This window comes from Barbus barbus (genome assembly GCF_936440315.1).
Source record: "Barbus barbus genome assembly, chromosome: 7".
NCBI classification, from domain to species: domain Eukaryota; kingdom Metazoa; phylum Chordata; class Actinopteri; order Cypriniformes; family Cyprinidae; genus Barbus; species Barbus barbus.
This window is the reverse complement of record NC_136735.1, coordinates 16,220,902-16,243,115: the sequence shown is the minus strand read 5'-3', so window position 1 is coordinate 16,243,115 and position 22,214 is coordinate 16,220,902. Positions and strand designations below refer to the sequence as shown.

The 22,214-nt window shown below is 38.2% G+C and overlaps 1 protein-coding gene across 2 annotated transcripts in view; it reads right to left on the bottom strand.

Moving 5' to 3' along the window:
* LOC306872466 (zinc finger protein 827-like) overlaps positions 1 to 13,973 on the bottom strand; it is a 72,999-nt gene extending 59,026 nt beyond the window's left edge. For both annotated transcript variants that reach the window (XM_079421031.1, XM_079421030.1), the window contains exon 1: positions 13,689 to 13,973. In XM_079421031.1, coding sequence (XP_079277157.1) covers positions 13,689 to 13,731 — 43 coding nt within the window. In that variant the 5' untranslated portion in view covers positions 13,732 to 13,973. The remainder of the gene's footprint in view (positions 1 to 13,688) is intronic.
* Positions 13,974 to 22,214: the final 8,241 nt, after the last annotated feature.

Below are 22,214 nucleotides of genomic sequence, written 5' to 3'. Positions count from 1 at the left end.
GGCTGCTGAAAATTCAGTGTAATTCAATGTAAAGTTATTTTAAATTGTAATATTACTGTATATATGGCGCTGTGGTACTGTATTTTTAATCAAATGAATGCAGACTTGATGAGCATAAGAGATTTCTTTCAAAAACATTTGAACGGTAGGGTACTTCAGCCACCAAAAATGATAAATAAAATGTCCATCAGCCATATGAAAGAGACCAACACAATCGTCAAAATTTCTACTTTTGTTTTCCACTAAAAAATCATACATGTTTTGAATTAAATGAGTGTGAATAAACAACGACCATATGTTCATTCTGGAGTGAACCATTCCGTATATGTATAAATTAGTATTTTTACCATATTGCTGTGCTGCAAATTCTTTTCAGAATAGCTGTTCTCTGTATTACAATTAGACTTGGAAAACATCTTAAGGACCTTGTTAATTCTGTTTTGTTCTTAGCCACAGTACATGGATCCAGTGTAATTGTAGCCTATATTTCTCTCGATTCATTTGAACAACAGCCGTTGACAGCTATACAGTTAATGCCACAACATCTCAGCTGTGAGATACAATAAGCCAAAAGGCCGAGGAGGAGGCTGGGAGCATTCTCTATTAGGGCCGGCAGCCACATGACTTGCGTAAGGTTGCCTACCAATACACTGAGGCTATTCTGCGACTCAGTCGGGCATAAAAATCGGCCGGCCTGACCCAGAGGTTGTCGAAAGGGCACAGAAAGACTGTGCTGGGTGGGAGGGTGGCTACTTCAGCAGAGTGAAGGAGAGAGGGAGAGGCCATTAGTCGATTAAGCCGGGGTGGAGCCATCAATATTCCACTGATGCCAATGAAAAGAAACACTCGCGCAGTCTCGCATGAGAGGCTCGGGTCGAATAGCTTTAACTCTATCAGAGATATTGCAGTGCCTCACAGCGAGCGCTGCTATCGAATGTTACAGGCTAACTAACCGCCACTTTGGCATCTATAGTTTCCCAGCATTCTCTGTGGATTGCAGAAGCAAGTGCCGGTGGCGTTCCAGGGGTGGGGGACAGGGTTTTTGTAGGGGAGATAAAAAGTGGTGGCGGTAATTAAGTGTCCGACTGGGCCCTGGCGGGGGTTGCCACGGCCGCAGGCGATGCTAATGAGCCCATCCGCCGGTCAGTGCTACCTTATTAGCCGCCGGCTGACAATATGGTGGGAAGGACGCGCTGCTACCGCCACCAGCCACACGCCGTCACGAGTGACTAACGCAGAACCAGAGGTGGGAAGTAATTCTGTTAATTAGGGGGCTCTCAGGATGACCAGTCTATGCCTTGAAGAAAATGGGCAATCAGTCAAGGCAAAACTAAGATTCTGCAAATACGATCGCATATCGATATGTCGAGATTCATTTTCTTGCAGTATTGCATTTTCCTTGAGGTTCTCATATCGATTCTTCATATCATTTCCTACAGTTCAATTAATGAAGAAGGAGGAAGTCTAGATTAGCATAAACTGGTAAGCAGTGTTTCTCAGTGCAGTCTGAGCCACTTCTGTGGTAATGTACAAAAGTGAAGGGAAGCGCAAGAGTGAGATTAACACTGACACCACAGATTACAACGCTCTCTCACTGAAACGCTGAGTCTCTCTCTCAGTCGCAATTCAGTTATAACATCATGAAACTTCACAGAGTATTAAATTGTGAAAAAAGTGTGCCGTAATGTATACCTAGTATCTTAATTAATCACATAAGACATGAAATTACTTCAATCCTATCCCATTAAACACACAAAAAACTCTTTTTATAAAGATCACGATACATTATGAAGCAATTCTGGTAACAAAGCAGGCCACCCCTATTCTTAAAAACAAACAAAAAAACAAAAACAGTTGTTGATCATGTTTGACAGAGACTGGTATACTAAAGTACTATGATGATAACACGATACTGAATTCAAACACTGACAGCAAGTATTGATTTTTAATAATTACTATTTTTTTCTTTATAGTTCTTGGGTCTGTCAATATTGACTAAACTGGTAATCAGAAGTGATCTAAATTTTGAAAATTAACAATTGAAAAAAGAAAACAAGACGAACAAGAAGTGCACAAGAGCATGGCATGCTTAGCATTTCAGAGCACAGCTTTTCAAAGAATTGAAAATTATTTATTGAAAAAACTGTACATCTATATGAATGTGTGAGTGTTTGTATGAATATCTGTGTGTGAGTTTGTTAGGGCTGAGTAGCATCAATTACCTCACATTATGACACATTAGATGTGGTTAAATGAAGGTGCTGTCACAAGTTTCGCGTAAGGGTGAAATATTACTCAACACAGATTTCGCAGGTTTTTTACACAAATAACAGAATACAGAATACTGGTTGCTTGATTTCTGTTTTAGCTGTGCTTTGTGCAACACTACTCTATTGACAGTGGACAATGGACCTTTTTTACTGGCAGAATTTTGCTGAACCGCTTATTACATTATTTTTCTAATATTAAGTGAAGTGCTCCCATACAGCTGACACTATCAGTTTCTGTCCACAAATTGCAGATTCTGTCATATTTGCTGATTCCTTAAAAAATTCAATTTGTAATAGACAAATTTTAAAGCAAATTACTCAAATTTAGACTAACCATAACAGCCTTACTTGCAACAGTCGAGTAAAACACAGACTACAGACTACAGTTTATTTTAATGGGATACTTGGTGTAACACTTACACTGCATATACAAAGATTATTATATTGTAAGCTGTGATTTATAGTGATTTCGATCCCTTGTATCCAACACCCATATTAAACAAATCAGTCGCCTACGGTATTCCACATTAGCACAGGCCTTCATCAGCATGTATAAGCAAAGCATACTACATATTACCATCTGTGTGTTTTCCGCATGGCCTCAGCGGTCTGTGGGCATGTTGGGCAGGGTGCCAGAGGTGAAACAGGAAGGAGATGTGTTCTTGGAAGAGATTGAGAGAGTGTTGGCTTCCAGACCTCTGAAATTCCTCTATGTAGATGAAGCGCCCTTTTGCACTCGTTTATTTCCCCCAACTTCCATTTATAGATACCAGAGAAAAAAGAAGAAGAAGACAGCGCTTGGAATAGTAATCTCAGACGTACCATCAAAACGTTGGTAGATCTGCGCAACTTTTCATAATCAGCCGTGAGATGCTGACTAATGGGATCCGCCGTATACACTTCAGTGGGCATAAAAGTGGGGCATGGAGCCCAGCATTGAAGATTTTACATTTAAAGTAAGAAAACAACCGTGGAAAACGAAAGGAAAATGGATGGCTCGCTGTGCCGGCACAGTCACAAAAACATAAGATAATAAGTAAGGCTCTGTGTACATACCACAGGGACAGGAAGCAGGGGTGGATTTAGCTAGGTGCTATGACGCTAACATCACAATATGCTGTTGCTACAGCATTACTGCCGCCTACTCAGATAGACAGCATGCACACAGGTTAGAGCTGACAGGGAAACTCTCCAACTACTGTAAATCACACTTTGTCCCAGTAGCTCAGGCAAGGGATGCAGCCAAGCTTGACTAGCCAGCCACCCAGAAAGACAGAGAGAACGGGAGAGAATATGAGGGGGTGTGTGAGAGTGTGGAGGAGGTATGTGTGCGGCTGGTGGTGGGGAGGGGGAGGGGGGTTGAAGAAAAGGGACGGCTTTTTTACAGTGATACCGGGTTGACAGCAGCTTGGCAGTGGCGCCCACGGCACTGCCTGCTTGGATCCAAGCCTGTCACTCAAGACAAGGGCACTAATCAGGATTGGTCCCGGTTTCTTCCTGAAGAATGGGGGTGGCAGTTTTGCAGCCATTAGAGCTGGAGAGGAGAGTGGGGGATAGAGCGGTGGCACAGCAGGAGAGGCTAACCTCATTTACATGCAGGTCCTGGAGGAGAGAGAGCTGATTCCTTTTCCAATCTCCATGTTAAACGGTGGCCGGGGCGGCCGATGGTTAGCGCCGCATTGTTCGGTCTTAGTGCTCTTTGTCACGCAGATAGCCATCTTGCTTTTACGAAGGTAAAGACGTACGAGCGAGATAACGGCGACGGCACCCACGTATGACTGAAAACGTGCCGTGTCAGAAGAGTAAACAGGAATAGTTGTTCACCTCTCACCTTTCGTTCACTTTACGTCAGTGTAACCAGGTGCTTCTAATTCAACCCTACAGTATCTGGGTGACAAATGATTGCAAAAAATATGATCACTATGACAACCATAACTGTGCCTTTGGAGAGTACATAGAGTCAACATTTTGTGCCTAACCTTAGTGCTTCGTTTAAGAGTCTCTGCATAGACAACGACTAAATGACTACAAGGGCAAACTGTGGCCGCTGAAATACGAGTGTGACTTACAGCTGTGGGGGACCGAGAGAAGAACAAGAAAACAGTCCACTGTGTGTGTCAAATGGGGACATCTTTATAGAGCGTATTTGGGATAATCTATAAAACCATAATGAAGATATGCATAAAGATCTTCAGATGAGCAAACAGCAGAATTATAGTCTGAATCAACACCGTGCTGTAAAACAATTCACTCCAACTACAACACAGCCAATCAATAGTGGCACATTAAATGAGGGCTCCACTGATATTGAGATTATACTACTGACAGACCAACCATAACTGATAAATGCTTTATTATTAATTTAGATTATAAAAATTTACCAACTGAAACACAACTACCTAAAACAGAGTTTTAAGTTTAAGTACAAAAATTTGCAAAAACTAAAACTTAAAAACAGTAAATTAAAGCTTAATTGAAATATTAAAACACAACAAAATTACTAAAACAAACTAAAATGAACTGAATTCAAAATATAATAACGCATATTATTTATAATATATAAATAATATAAGGCACACTGAAACACACACACATAAATAGGGTTGCAGTGATAATTATTTAATAAACAATTTGCATAAATAAAAAAATAAAATATATATATAGTAACCAGTGTTGGGTAAGTTACTTTCAAAAAGTAATTAATTACAGTTACTAATTACTTCATCAATATTGTATTTAAATTACTTTACTAATTACTCTATCTGAAAAGTAACTTAGTTACTCAATAAGTAACTTAATTATTCAAATCGCTAATTAGGCTACATCTTAAAATCCCTATAAACCTTAATAGAAATTAAATTCTATATTCTTTCAATTCGAGTCAAACATAGAATAGTTTAGCCTTTTAGCTTTAAAACAACTGTAATACTTAAACATTTTTATTAAAAAAATTTAACCACCTTTGGTTAACAAATAGAAATACTCTGCAAAATATCTGAATAACAAAAAGGCTTAAAAGTTAAACAATACATTTCAGTTTGGCAAGATGTTCAGGAAAAGCCCAACTAGTAAAATCTGTACAAGTTTATGTCAAAATAACACGTTAACTAATGTAGGAAAGAATAAATTACAGAAATGATCTTCTCTGCTGAATAATGTCAGATCGCGCTGTTCTTATGAGGTAAAGTTATCATAGCAGGTCTTCTTTCAAAAATGATGAATATTAGATGATTTTTTTTTTTTTCTTAATATTTTAAAAAAAAAATTGTATCTAGGTAAGGGCATATGCGCGCAGGTGACTGCATATAATGAGCTCAGACACGGGAAAGACTGTACCTTGCTTTAGTTTCATACGGATTGCATAATCAGAAACATTAGTTTTTAATTTGAATTCGTTCAAGTGTCAAGTAGACACTTCAATATTTTTAGATTCTATTGATTTTAGTCTTATATGTATCTGAGTCAGAGCTGGCGCCAGGGCACCTCCATCAGAGGGGCATTTGAATTTCTGGGGGGGGGGGGGGCACAAATCACGTTTTGTGTGTGTGGGTGGTGGGTGGTGGTGGGGGGGTCGGGGTGGGATGGGAAGCGTGCAATCTGTGATTGCGTGCAGTTTCTGACGCTCGCTAAAGCGTGCAATCGCTTTCTTATGTGCGCTGTTTTACCGGTTTCACTTTCGCTTTCGAAACGATCACATTCAGCAAGAAGGGGAGAGGATGGAAAGTGGGGGGCACCGTAACTCTGCCCGCGAATGCCCCCTCTTGGTGCCGGCCCTGATTTAAGTATTTAAGGTTTCTCTGTGAATCAGGAAAATCTGAAAGTGAACGCACCCGCACGCGGAGGGTTAAAGCCGCTGCATTCAATATCTTTAGACGGTAAATTTAGATTTCAAATTCAATATTGCTTTTAGAACTGTTGAAATTATTTACTGTATGTAACGCAAGTACTTTATAAGTAACTGTAATTAAATTACCTAAAAATGAACAGTAATCCCTTACTTTACTTTTTCAGTGGATAAGTAATTTAATTACAGTAACGCGTTACTTAGTAACGCGTTACACCCAACACTGATAGTAACCCAGATTTTTAGCCACCATAGCTGTACTGTCCATTCACTCAGAGCATTAGTATAGCATGTGTAACAAAGGTTTAACACTGAAAGAACGTGTACATCCTTATAGCCCCCAACCAACATCCAGGTAGACTCCCAAGACCACCACTAAACAGCTAGCGACCTCGTCGCAACAACTAAATATGAATACCGGAGCATTGCATCAAGGTCGGGAGTAATCAAACATACTGTGAAGTCATCTGCAAATGCGAAGGACATTTTTTACACGAGGGGCTAAGCAGGTCTCAGACACTCACCTACGTTTCAAGCCTCGTAAATCAGCATAAGACATAGTGACAATAGCTTTCACAGAGATGACTTCACATCATGAATATAATATCTCGCCTTTGTAAAGCAGCCAAACACCTCTACACTTGCCGATGATATACCGTTTCCCTTGGAGGCTGTCAATACCTCAGGGTGCCACTACTCTGTGTCTGTTTCCTTCCTGGCACTTTTAATCTTCTCAGCTATAAAACAGCCCCGTCTCCAGAAAAACCCTTGGAGCACAGCTGCTAGTCCGCTAGTTAAACTCATTAACATGCTTATGTTCTCTGCGCTGGACAGTGCAGTCTATCTTAGAGACGTGACAGAGAAGTTAGCCTTGTGTTTGGAGAATACCCAAATTTCAAACCCTCATCAAGCACACTATCTTAGGATTGGAGGAAAATGGAATTTGAGTTTCGATTATATATATATAAATATATATACACACACACACACTTTTCGCATTTAACCCAGGCATACCGAGCTCAACAGAATCCTGCCAAGAATATAAATATAACCGGTTCCGTTTTGAAACTACATTGGTGTCCCAATGTCTCTTGATGCTAATGATGACAATGATAGTAATTACCATCATTATTATTGTTGTGTAATTACTATGATTATGATCGCTGCATAATTGTGATAGCAAATTGTCTAGTTTAGTCAAACTTGGCATTTTTGGCGTTACTTGGTTGGTGTGGAATCAGCCTCCCCAATCACAACAAGAAAAAAAAAAACAACATCAAGTAGCCATTATGGCAACAAAACTGATCAGGACTGGGAACAATCTATTAAAGCTGAATGCACTCAATAATGGTTGCCATTTGGAGTCCATTTCAAGGTGGAGAAATAAAACAAAAACAATCCATTCCATTCTACTTAACTTTGCTTGGTTTGAAAAAGAAACTGGTGTAACCAACCTCACGGCTTTAAGGAACTTCTAATCAAGAGGTCAAATTTTAGGCTGCAAGTGAATCAAAATAACCAATGACTAAAAACAGCAAAAAAAAAAAGTCTGTTTATAGTCTGTATGCACTGTGTGATTCAAAATGAATAAAGTGCACTCTATTCTGTCTGTTCTAGTACACATGGAGAATGTGTGGCGCTCAAGCTCAGCACAGTTCGCAGCATGTGTGCACTTCACACAAAGTAATGAGAAATGTATTAAAAAAAACTACTGTCAACTAGACAAAATAAAGACTTCAGTGTTTTCAAGACTTAAAAGTGTAAAATTCAAGATTCAAATGATCATAAAAGTTATTATTATTATCATTATTGGACATTTTATGTTATAATAGTAATATGCTTTCCTAATAATACAGACAATTTAGTTTTTCATGGATTGGTCAGGTTTTTTTTTTTGTTTGTTTGTTTTTTTGGGGCGATTTGGCTTGACATAATGTGTTGTTTCAAATTAGTGAAAAAAAACAACATCCAAATAAACAGAGCAATTCCAAGAAAGTCCTCACACCATTAGTGCTTGAGCCCTAAAGAGTATTTATTTTATTGCATTTTATCTATTTGCATCTGTAGATTTTATTACAGTAGATATATTAAAAGACATTGAGTCAGAAACCACTTACAGCACATACACCAAAATGTCTAGTTTAATATCTATATTCTGAAGGTTTTTACCGAGGGGTTTGTTCAAACTTATACATTTGCCTGGTTTTAAACATTTTATTATTCATGGTGAAAACGTTTTTTTTTTTTTCTCTGGTTGTTGACAGTATTTTCTGATTTATGAAGTCATATAAAGAGATATCCAACATTTTCTCTTCAACTTGAATGTCAAATAAATCAAATAAACATTTTTAACTTGTCTTTATCCAATGTTCAGATTTCTGTTCCGGAAATATATGCAAATTAGTGCATATTTAATTGCAGTTATTAATGTAATTAACATTAATCTTAATATTAATGTTGCCTTATAATGTATATAATATAATATAATAGTTTGACTAGGGTTCAAAAACCAGTGTGAATGTAAAGTCCTAATGCTCATTTTGCCTTCATATATAAACAGCAGCAGCAGCAGCAACATGGGAGGTTACATATTTGGCATGATACAAATCGTATTTGTCAGTATTTGACAAAGCAATCTTAACATGATTTTTGTTGTCATTTTTCTGTGTCTCTATAGTGATTAGGCATGTGATATTAACCACTCAGGCAACAGGCTCCAACAACATGTGGCCTTGAAACACAATGAGCAAAGAGGGCAGCAAGCAGGTCGAATACAAAGGAATCACACACCAGCCAAGCAACTGCCATTCAGATGAATGAGGAATGCTAAAGTATAGCTTTGTCCGGGTATTACTGACCTCCCCACTTCCAAGGCTTTTTCTAAAATATGCCAATTCAAATCCAGTTTTAAAAACTGACAGCGGCTTGCCTCTTCTAATTCTCTGTCAAGTGAACAGACTGCTCTTTGATTCTGCCCAGTAAGCCTCATCTCATCTTAAGACGGACCCAGAGTACTGACTCATAAATCAAATCACAGTTTGGCATAGCTCTGCAGCCCGGGCCTGCGTCAGACCTGTCTGTTCGATCCCTTGTGCGGTGTGGCCCAGTGTTAGCAGCCTGTTAAAGGTCTGTCCTGGAGGGGATGGATGCACTTGTGTGGTACAACAACAAGAAAGTGCCTGGAGCTCTCCAGCAGCTCCCCCCACCCTTTCCCCAGCTGAACCAGTGAGCTGTTCCTTATGAACCACTGCCAACAGAACGCCTGCTATGAGCTGGTTATTACTCTGTGCTGGGCCGCCACTAGCCAAAGGGCTGCTCTCCGAGCTGTAGATCTCCATGTTGTGACTTGTCAACATGCGGAAAATCGTTACCCAGCTCAGGCGCTTTTATTCCATACAGTCTTTGATTGAGACTTGGATGGGTGAAACATTGTGTGCAGACTCTGGCTGTAGTGCTTCATGAAACATACGGACACAAGGTGTGTCCTATAGATAGGAAATAATATTACTAAGTGAGATGTTGATTAACTACAGGCTTAGAAGGATCGATGGACATTTTCAGAGCACAACAGTAAGGTTTTTTTGTTTTGTCTGCTTGCTAATGTTTTCACTTTATATATTTTAAAATGTCATTTATTCATATTATGACAAAGCTGAATTTTCAGCAGTTTCACATGATCTTTCAGAAATCATTCTAATATACTGATTTGCTGCTCAAGAAACATTTCTTATTATTATCAATTGAAAACAGCTGTGCTACTTAATATTTTTTGTGGAAACAACAATAAATGTTTTTCATTATTCTTTAATGTAAAGTAAAGAAAAATGCATTTACTTGCTTGAAATGGAATTTTTTGGTACTTAGGTTTTGATCAATTTGATGCATCCTTGCTGAATAAAAGTTTTTTTTTTTTTTTTTAAATGGACCCCTGACTTTTAAATAATAGGCTAATGTATTCACACTTAAAACTTAAAATATATATATATACATATTTATTTTTAAAGGATTTTAAATATTTTATAAATTTTTCACACTTATTACAATTGAATTTAAAAGAAGAAAATGTATCAATAATAACTTGATGATAATAATAGCTGTATAATAATTATGTAATTAATACGATCACCCAAGAAACACCAAAAATTCTTACATTGCTTGTAACTTTCAACCCATTTTTTTTCTGGCACCACCAAGACAATCCAAATCATACTTCTAATTTCCCTCATGCGTATTAAGCCAGTAAGATAATTTTACATGGCTAACAAATTTAAAACGTAGTTCACAACCAAATATTACAAAAAAAGCACATGTATACATTTGCAAGGTGTAAAAATCTAAATATGTACAGATAGATACAGCGCAGACTCAACAGTGCAAGCGATCCTTCCCATCCTTACTGCTGAGCCCTGAGCTGGGCTTCAAGACAGTTTGTCTGATTCAGTGCTTTCACAGGCGAAAGCAGGCTACTTCATGGCTTGTCATTTTAAAGATGCACCATCTTTAATAATACATTACACATGATGAGCCTAGTCCCTTACAATCATAGAGACGTACAAAAATTGTCTTAATTATGTCACCACAGCGCTTTTGACTGAGCACTCGCAGCTAGACTACACCTGTGATGAAAGCCAGGCGATCCAGCTAGCCAAATTAATCTAAATGTTCTGGTTCAGTATGCCTGGCTGAAGCCCCTTTCTGTGTAAGCACTTGTTCAGGAGAGTATCCACCACCCTTCCCCTGCCCTTTAATTCATTTCTGAGAGGAAAGCCTGTGTATCATTATTCGCTTGAGCTCAAATGGGCAGACACCGGTGAGAGAGCCTGATCAAGTTGGTGGGGCAGGGGGAAGAAAGAGGAGGAGGAGAAGGAGGAGGAGGGGGTATTCTTGGCAGAATTTCCCTACAAATCAGATGCCAAGAGCGAAATGGAAACCTCCCCTCATTTTCCTTTCCCCTTAATCCAATGTTTTCAAGCCCAAGACCAGCCAAGGTCATTATAATCATAGATGAGTGGAAAGGAGCCAGTGACCCACCATTACGGTAAGGTGGAGAGCCACCCAGTCGCACACACTCTGCCATCGGTCTGTAATGGAGAGCTGAAATCCATGCAATGCTCCAATTCCTCCATTTGCAAATGCAGATAACCTTAAAGATCATGTGTGTATAATGGAAATGGCCCGCTCCCATAGGGAGACATTTTAGCTGATGGCAAAGGTCAGGGTGAAAGAATGATACGGGCTATGTACTTGCACAAAATGGAGGCCTGCGAGTTAGACAAAGAACAGCAGAAAAGGAGAAAAAGAGGTAACCTCAGTCGACCTCCACACCTCGGAGTGGAAATCTGAGGAAAACAGCTTAACGAGATGGGAACATTTTAACCTAGGCTCCCTTTTCGCGATTAATTTACTGGACGTTTGCTGAACTGTGACCTGCGGGTTGAACAGAATATATGAATTCTGGCAAAAGGAGTGTGCAACAGTGTTATAAAGGCCGTGCTTTTGTAATCCCAGTGGTTTTCATTGTAGCACTAAAGCCAAAGGTCATATTTAACTGTCAAGAAGATCATCTGACTGTATCAAGGCCCTCTTGCATGTCTTGACCCGTGCACATCGTGACGCAAGCGCTCCTGAACTTCACTTCAAGAAAAGGAAATGAAAGATACAGTTGCAAAAGATTATGACATAGCCTTTACATAAAAACCAGCAGATGCCTGGCACATTACTTTCTCAAAGAGCAAGCAAACACAACTTCCACTGTCCTGGACTCACATTTTTAACTTTTCAAGGCAGTATATAGTAATCAAGAGCAGGTGAGATATATTTAGAGCAACAGTCGTGCTTGACATCTGCCTCTCTGCTCACAGGTGTCAATGAACACAAAAACGTAATGAAACATGACAACACTCCTCCACGGCTGCAGGAGAGGGCTGTGTGGGGCGCCACCAAACTTTTGCTGAGTGTGTGATTTTGATACGGCAGTTATCAGAGATGGGACAAATGACAGTAGATATACAGTAGTTCATAAACAACCACTGAAAGAAATGTAGTTTTAATGAACTCTTATTATAATATTGAGCTTTATATACCATACCCTGAGTTTCTGTTACTAAATAACGTTTTATGTTTAGTTAATAAGTTACATTTGCTTAATAAATTAGAACACTTTATTATTATAATATTGTGGTTTATAAACCATATCCCGAGTTTCTTTTAAGAAATGTGTTTCTCACTAAATAATTTAATAAAACTTAATAATCCAACATAACTGCCTTCTACATTTTGTCATAGCCTACTTTAAAATAATTTACTAAACCCACCAAAAAGTTCAATTTGCTTTATTTTGAAGTCAAAAGTGAAAACTGTGAACTGCATTACTGATGAAGAAAGCGAGTAGACATGACTGTGACAAGTTCAGTGGATGTAAACAAACTCATTACGAAGAAAACACTGCACAAAGTAATGCCTCTAGAACACAGGCAGAACATTCCAGAGCCGCTAAAGAGTGTCTCCGACTTTCAAAAAAGTCCCAAAAGGCGCCGTTCCGCTTTTGAACGGCAACATGCACAAAGATGCATTACGAGCGCTTGCTTTCGTGCATTTAAAGCGCCACCGTGCCACATTTCGCCAATTCCTCTGATCGATCTTTTCCACACTCCACATCATGTCCCCTCTAGCGGCCGGCACACGCAACTGCAGCCGTTATTAGCGAGCTGATAAAAGCACAATGTTAACATCCAGCTACACAGGGTCAAATGAACAAATCTCGCGATTAGTAATTCCCGTGCGAAGCAGCGCGAGCCGTAAGATTCCCGTCGCACGAGCTCTGAAGCGACAGAGAAAATGCGTTTCGCCTTTTATGCGTTATTGATCGCAGATCGTCTGCAATGAATGGCTGCACGAGGAAGGAAAAAACCCTGAACTTCAGGTGACCGACCATGGCTTTGACACAGGCAGCCTTGCAGACATGAACCCCACTGAACTGGGAGGGGTGGAAGAAAATACCTCATCTTAAAAAAATCCCGCTCGACAAACGAAAGAAAAAGTCGCGCACACATACACACACGACCGCGGAAGGCGGAAAGTTGTGCGACCGTGTTTTAGGACGCATTTTGTAAGTTGCGGACCGCTGCTAGATAGCGCTGGAGCTAAGTAAAGGCAGGGGCACGGATGGACGGCTGAGTCTGGCTCTCAGTCTGATCCGACTGACCCTTCATTTTATTGCGGCCAGATCCTCAGATCCTCCCCTTTCCCTTCCGCGCGTCTCTGCCTCGCTCGCACGGACACATATAAGTAAAGACGCGCGGCCATAAGCGCCAAATAAGCGGCGATAACGCGAGCTTTCCTGGCCGCAACCTTTAGGCGGAACGGGACCTTTATCGATTATCTGCAATTAAAGGCACCGCTAGTGCGCTCGCTCCGCTAGCCCCCTCATCGCCAACATGGCTGCCTAGCACAGACCTAAAAAAGGAGAAATAACCTCCGCCGTGCCTTTGTCTGTTTCACCTCTTTAACCCTAAACTACTGCGCAAAACACACGGAGACGCTCTAAAATCGCGCCGAGCGAGAAAACGACTTACGTGAAGGCAGGCGCTTGGGTTGCTCCTGTTTCCTCCTTGGCATTTTCCCCCTTTTATCACATTCTCCTTCTTGTTTATGGATAAGAAGAAAAAAGGTCTTTTTCCATTGAAATTTTGCGAGGGAGCCTGATGGCAGGGACTTGTCGTGCACCTGGCTGTCCTCGGTTAAGTGTATTGTTGGGAACAGGGAAGAGTAGAGGAGGAGGTGCTGTTGTTGTTGCCGTGTCTTGACTATGGCTGCTCTCTGTAAGTGTGTGTCTCCGAGCCCCTAACTAACACTAATGCAGGGATCAAAGGGCAGCAACAGCAGAGCACACACACACACACACACACACACTCACACACACACACACACACGCTCGCTCGCTCACAGAGAGAGGAGCTCTCCCGACAGAGCAACGAGAAAGGGACAAGGTGCCCCCAAGCTTTCAGGGTGTATACTTGACTGACCACGGAGGATTTTTTTTTTATATTTATTTAGAAAATGGATTCTGACTAATGCATATTTAAATGGCTTGAAAAAATTTTTTTTTCACAAAAAAACGTTTGATGAACATAATGTAATGACATAAAGGGACAATGGGTTTAAAATTAATTTAAAAAATCATATATATATATATATATATATATATTTTTTTTTTTTTTTTGAGTCTGAGTTGACAGAAACCCCCAAATCACTGCAGTTCATTTTAAGGTGGATGTAATGATATAAATGTACAATGGGATTTAAAATGAATGAACATGTAAATAAATGCTTTTTCTAAATGATTGGTTGAATCAAATCAGCACAATTCATTTTAATTGATGTAATGTTACAAATTTAAAATAGAATTTACAGTAACACTTTACAATAAGGTCTCTTTGTTAACATTAGTATTAGTTAACATGAACTATGAAAAATACTTTTAAAGCATTTATCAATATTATTTAGCCTAATGAAAATTTTCAGTATTTAATAACAATTATTAAAATAAAAAAGTTGTATTTGTCGATATTATTTAATCGACTTGAGATAGCATGAACTAGCGATGAAATGTTGTATTTTTATTAACTAACATTAATTAATGATTAATAAATACTCTAACTAATGTATTGTTCATTGTTAGTTAATAAATTAATTAACATGAACTCATGGGACCTTATTGTAAAGTGTTACAAAATGTACAATTATCATATTTTCTCATTTAAATATTGTATTATTATTATTGTTATTATTATACTGTAATATACACAAATAGGTTATTCCATAGCACTTCGCAATAATTCTTCATTTATTCACATTAGCTACTTAGTTAACCAGAAATAATAATGGAAATTATTATTAACATTAATTTCAACATTTGCTAATACACAATTGTATCTGTTAATATTATTCAATGGACTTGAGCTAACTAAAACTAAAAATGGCCAGTTTTATTATTATTATTAACTAACATTAACAATATTAATAAACACTGTAACTAATGTATTGCCCATTTTTATTTAATGTTAGAAAATGCATTTAACTAATGGGACCTTATTGTAAAGTGTTAGTTATTGATATAATGTCTTTTTTTTTTTTTTTTTTACTGTCAAATAAAAATGTTTTTTTTTTATGACTCTTTAATGTATGGTAACAACCATAATGTGACTTTAAATCATAATATGATTAACAGACAATCCCCCCCCCCCCCCCCCCCCCCACACACACACACACACACAGACACACACACACAGAGACACACTCACACAATATTCTGTTCTATGCATAGCACTGAAGCAGCCGGCTGTTCCCCACTCAGGGCTGGACTCCAGCAGGCTGCATGCTGTTGGACAAGTTCGTTCTTTCACACCTCTTTGGTGTTAGGAGGACTGTATCCTCCCTCATGCCATGCTGCCATCCTCCTCGCAACCATCCACACGTGCAGCTCGTTACCGTGGCAATTAGCACAGGCTCAAATTAGCCCACTTCGCCTCTGCACAGGTGACTGACACACACTTTGTAGCTCGCTCATTAGAATATGGCTGCCTCGCCATTCCTCTCTCTCATTGTCACCCCTTCAAGTCCACAGAGAGGCTGTTGAACTGAACACTTTTGGACATCGCCATAGTAAAAACCACCAATTCCTTTCATAGGAGTCCGGTATTATGTTTCCCTATTTCGATTCTTTGTGTCATTCCCTTATATCCTCATCTGATATATTTGATGTGTGATATTAGGAAACATGTTTTATGGTAATCTTACAAAATCTCCCCTGCATGTGTGTGTGCTGCTTGTTATTGTTTAAGATTAGTTTAGTCTCCATGGCGAGGTCACGGTCTGTTCTGTAACCCCGCCGATGCCAGGCAGCTGAGGTAATGCGTGCAAGCAGACGATCTGCTGATAGTAGTCATGGCAACAGCAGCATGACCTCACACTTGGTAGCAACCTAAAGGTCACCTAACAGACATCATGTTTTGATGGGCACTGTATCAACTGAACCTGACAGTGACAAACATCTGCGAAAGAAAGGAGGCCGTTTCCATTGACATATCTGTTTCCATTTGATACCTTAACCCTTTTATTCACACTGCAGCGTCGCTTTACAAATTACTCACAGACCTCAGTTTTATTTCATTCAATTTCAACCACACTTTGGAGCAACATATTGTACTTGTCAAATATTGTATTTATATTGTAAAAGTTTCCTTACATTGTAATCATTCACAAGTTGTAACGGCAGTTCAATCACTGCGTCTATATAACTGAATACATGTATTATAGTTGTATTTTATATTTTAAGGTCCAATTCTCACCATTAAAAAAACATTTACTATGACTTTTGCTTCAATAAACTTATTAATAGTTGCTTATTAATAGTTAGTAACATAGTTGTACTAATTAACAGCCAATATGATAATAATAGGCATGCTAATAAGCAACTTAATAGTGAGAATTGGTCTCTAAACTAAAGTGTTACCGAAGTTACATTATTAAGAGTAAATAGAGTATGTTTTACAAGAAAATACTATTTCAGCTTTTCTACTTCAAAATTGCATTTTTTTATTGTGTACATTAACTTGACTCATTTATCTCTGATTGATAACAGAATATTTCCTAATTGTAACATTGAACAACATATTTTCTGTACATGTTTTGAAGTAATATGCATTGTGAATGAAATGTATGTAACAGCTACAGGTCAGACTTTATTTTAAGGTCCAATTCTCGCTATGTCCATCTCATTATATTTCTTGTGCGATATTGATAAGCATGATTGTTCTGCTGGTCTTTGAAAGCAACTCGTTTTGTCTGTTGGCATTATTACTACTTATTAAAATTGCTTCCCTGCAGCAGTGCAGGCTGTTAGTGAGCTAAATGAATTTCAGGTGCTTCGGTAGCAGATAAAGGAGGTTGGATAAAGAGGTATATCTCTCCCTGAGGCCAAGCATAGTGGTGTGGGTTACCTCTTTTTCAACTCGTTGCAGCCTCTTCCTCTTTGTTAGGATGTTGCAAGATTGTGTTAGGAACACTGAGTGGAGAAGGTCAGTAGAGGACTAGTGACATGACAGGATTGTGTGACGGGTGAGAGAGGAAGCTTGAATAACAGAGCTCAAATAGTGTAAATATCACTTTTAACTACTAGGTTGGTTACTAAAAATGTTTCTCATTGCCCTCTGCACTGCATATTCATACACTTACGATGCCATAAAATATTTTTGGATGTGATGACCTGTGCTTCATGGCAGCAGGGACATTTTTGCACCACTAGAAGGTGTTAAAAGGTGTTCATTTAAACATTGGTTGATAAACAGAGCCCTTGGTTCATTTAAAGTCTGTCGTAATGAAACAATGTGGGATTTGATCAGCCATTCCTTAACTCTTTCGAACCCAAAACAGTTTGATACATTTAGAAATAAATGTAAAACTCAGCAGTACAGGATTTAAAATGAATTTCAGTGCCAGTGATAACCTTTTTTCATGCATGGGAAAGAGAATAATTTACTGTGTTTATTACAGACTTTTTAAACGCAAATGATTTTTGTAAAGTTGTGGTCACATTATAGCACAATTTTGTGTATGACTTTGCATAAAGCCATAGCAAAATCATTTAGCCTCACAGTGTTTATTTTTATTTAAAATGATTAAATGTTCTGTCTAGCAACTGAATTATACAGTGGACTGAGTTTTTGTAAGATATACATTTTAAGATATACAAATAGTTTATTCACATAGGAATGTAAAAAATGCGATATTCCGGATCCTGGATTTCTACTGATCCGTACTGATATGGCTGGATTTCGCAACGAAAATTCACCAGTGAGTTTGACCGACCTTTAAGGCACGACTTGGCCTCAAACAATCCTGCTTTACTTAATTGTGAAACCTAATTATCACAGACAATTTTTTGTTATTATTATTATTTGCAAGGTTGCATTCAAAACACACTTGACTCTAAAATCTGAGAGGGCACGTGCTTCTAGTTGTCTATTATTGCCACATGGGACACAGGGCCTTTCACAGATCTAACACTAAACTCTTCTTTTATTGAAGTTCTTCCTAATTAGTCTGTGAACATAGTATATTGTTGACTACAATTTAAAATCAGTTATTTGGAGTGTAAGGTAGGCACAGCTCTAGGTCACTGTCTTAAGTTTCAAGATGAAGACTTGTTGGTCTGTTCTGACTAAAACTGCCTTTGAAATAGAGAGAATATTACGGTGGAAAGCTGGTGCCAGCGTCGTCCCCGGCATGCCACCTGTCCCCCTTCCCTCTCTTCTCACTCCCTCTTCCAGCTGTGTGACAGAAGCAGGTGGTTGCCCCTGCACTTGCTCTGTGACCTTTTGCACTGGAAGGGATACTTCACAAAAAAGGCTACTTCTCCTTATCCTGCAGACTATATTCAAAAACGCTGACTATAGTTTTGACTCAACTTGCTCTAATTTGGGTTATGTTTAAAGGGTAACTTCACCCAAAAAGTGAAACTTCAGTCATCAATCGTACACCCATGTTGTTCCAAACCTATAAGATTTTCATTTTGGAATGCAAAGATATTTTTAAAATTCTTGCTTCATTGTTGTCATTCAAGGTTCAAAAGGTTCATAAAGAACTGTAAAAGTAATCAATCTGAGTTGAGCTGTTTAATTTAAGTCTTCTGCAGAGATATGCTCACTTGAACAGATTTATTTAAGCTTTATTCAAATATAAACAATGCTCAACACACATAGAGCACATCAAATATGGTAAATGGAAGCTGAAATGTGCTTGTCTGAATACCCAGGAACATTTGCCATTGACTATATTTGATGTGATCCGTGTCTGTGCATTGTGAATAATGCACAGACATTGTGCATTGTCTTTATATGTGAATAAAAGCTTAATTAAATCTGTTGGATTAAACTGCTTGATTTGTATGAATTTACTTTTACAATGTCATATGAGCTTCTTGGATCTTGAAAAAAAAGTTGGGTTGTGTGGACTTTAAACGGATAGTCAAAAGTGATGAGTGAATACTAAATACATCTTCATTTGTATTCTGAAGATAAACACATGGGCTTGGAACAACAAACGTGAGTAAATTATGACTATTTTTATTTTTGGATGAACTGCAACTTTAAGTACTTGATGACCAATGACCCTAAAGAATGACATGAGTCTTCAAGAGCAGAGCTCCTCTTCTCCTCTCCTGAAAAGTATGAAGAGTCAGCTCCTTTTCTTGGACTTTGACCCTCAGCTACCTCAGTCCTCTAGCATATTACATGCTGGTGCTAAGAGTCAAGAACGATGACCTTTTCATACATGTTGACAGGTTGAAAGAGCATTTAGAGCAAGACAGGGTCATTTATATCTTTAGCCAAACCTGCAAGATCAGCTATCGATATTTTAAATGAGATATATGGACAGAATTTCTGAGTAATATTTCTTTATTATTATAGAAATAATAATTCTAATCAGATTGATTAAATTTCACTGTGGATTCACCAGCACATGATGTTACTAAGTTAATCATAATACTGTCCATCTCAAAAAAGACCTTTTAATTGAACCTAAGGCCTTCCCCTGGCCTATTCCTGTTGCTCTTTAAAGCTCTGTGACCAAGAATAATTTTATAAAAGACAATTAGTTTGAAGCCATTTATTCTACCTTGGAGTGTTCAACCCTTGAATACTTTAATTGCTTTAATTATTTGATTACTGTGCTGCATTTCATGCTTCTTTTGTCCTGAAAGACATTTTCAGGTTGCCAGACCCTCATACAAGACATTTTACCTCAGCCCAAAAATCACTGATTACATGCTACAAACAGTGTATGCTTGTAGTCTATCTGCCAGGTGGTAGTTTTAATTTTATTTAAATGATTTGACTTTGATTTTGTACAAATTATAAAATTTTGATAATTATTTTATAGTGTATGTGCATTTACACTTTTAAAAATAAAGGTGTTTCACGATGCCATAGAAGAAACTTTTTTGTCTAAATGGTTCAATAAAGAATGGTTCAATTTTGTTTCACAAAAGGTTCTTTGTGGTGAAAGAAGGTTCTTCAGATTATAAAAAGGTAAGAAAAGATGGTTCTTTAAAGAACCTTTGACTGAATGGTTCTTTGTGGAACCAAAAATGGTTCTTCTATGGCATTGCTGTGAAGAACCTTTTAAGCACCTTTATTTTTAAGGGTGTAGGAATATTTCTAAGACCTGTTTTTAAAATCAACAGTGTTCACAACGGCAAGCCATGAAAATGAGTGTGGGAGTTTGCTTTTTAAAATTAACTTTAATATAAGTAGATCTATAGATAGTCGACATTTGCCCATGTATTCATTGGTTACTTATGTGGACAATTTGATGAGCTAGAAAAGCTGTACCTGAACTACTCACCCAAGCTATTGTATTGTGTTGTGGCAAAATATATTAGAAACATAGGTAACATGACCCTTATGAAGAAAATTGATGTTTTGTGTGTATATATATATATATATATATATATATATATATATATATATATTAATTCACCACTGGTTCACAACCCATTTTACTTTTGTAATGTGACATATTTCTGAGTAAAACTTCATATTCGGTGAGAAAATGATGTTGGAGTTATAAAAGGGCAAGATGACCTCATCCAAAATATAAAGTCGTTTCAGAGTTGGAGCAAGTTATTTTGATGAACGATAATAAAGAGAGACTTTTTCTTACTGTAATACCATGCACTGATTAATCGTTTCACAATAAGACCATTATCGTACTGTATGTTGAATTTTAGTTTAAGTGTCTCTTTATGTTCAGTTCTCACTTCCTATCACTTATTTCAATTCAGAAATTTCTATTTCTAACAGTTTCAATCAATCTTGTTATATACATTCTGAATACATTATTGGACGCTGGAAAACCTCTCAGCTGTAGATCCACATCTATGATTAAGAAGCAGGGAACAATCTCAGCCCATGAAACATTGACATTTAGCAGTTGAACGCAGACTCTTTACTGGTAATTATTTTAGCATTTGCTATCCTTGCATCCCTTTGGCTTTACAGGGAGTGTACTTCTGAAATGACATAAAACTAATAGACAATCTATCAAACAAACTAACATGCAGCATTTTAGCAATGCGTTGCAGTGCCATCCATGCTGTGTTTGAATTGTAGACTTATTTTTTTCAAACACTTTTATATATGTCAGTGACAGTTCTTGTTTTGCATATGGGAAATACTATCGGTGTAGCCTATGGTGATTACAGTTCTCTTTTGATCCACACGCTGTAACACGAGCCCTCGGCGCTTTTGTGTGGCTATGGCTTTGTCTCTGATGGGATTTCTGCCCTCTCTCCATTTCCCTTTGTTTCTTTCCTTTTTCTCTCCCTCTCTTCTAGGCTCCTCCTCTTCTTCATAGGGCCCACCAATGAGAGACACTTCAGGTGCTGACCTTATCAGGTGGAGGTCAATGCCAGGTCAGGGATCTGTTGCTAGGCTACCATCAGATAAGTGGCGGGAAGAGTGCTGGGTTGCGCTGTCATTCAGTGCTTGTCATGTAATCTTTCATTTGCTGACAATTGCCTGAACGTCACAGAAGGTTATCGAGCCTATCCTGTCATAATTAAACACATTAAAATATTAAACCAACAAAGCCAAGTGCTGGCAGCTCCTCTTGGCTTATGTGGTATCAAAGATGGCCAGCTGAACGGCATAAACATGAAGTTCTTAATTTAGATTTGGTTGTGCTTGATTTAAAATGAATACCATCTGAACCATGAAAATGAACTAGGCATGAAAACGAACTAGAAAGCATGAGGGAATTGCACATGATATTCCACCAAGCAGGACAAATATTGCATCAGCAGATGGACACGCTATACTATAGATAATAAATGGTTTAAAGCAAGATTTAAAGGAATAGTTCACACAAAAATGAAAACGACATTACATTTCAAAGCTTTTTGGCATTTGATTTGTTTGTGGAACACGAATGGAGAAATTTCGAAGATCTACTGGCTCCACTTTTCCATTATAATAAGAATAATTACAACGAATGAGAATGAGAATTTCAAGTTTCAAAAAAGGCCACTAAATCATGTT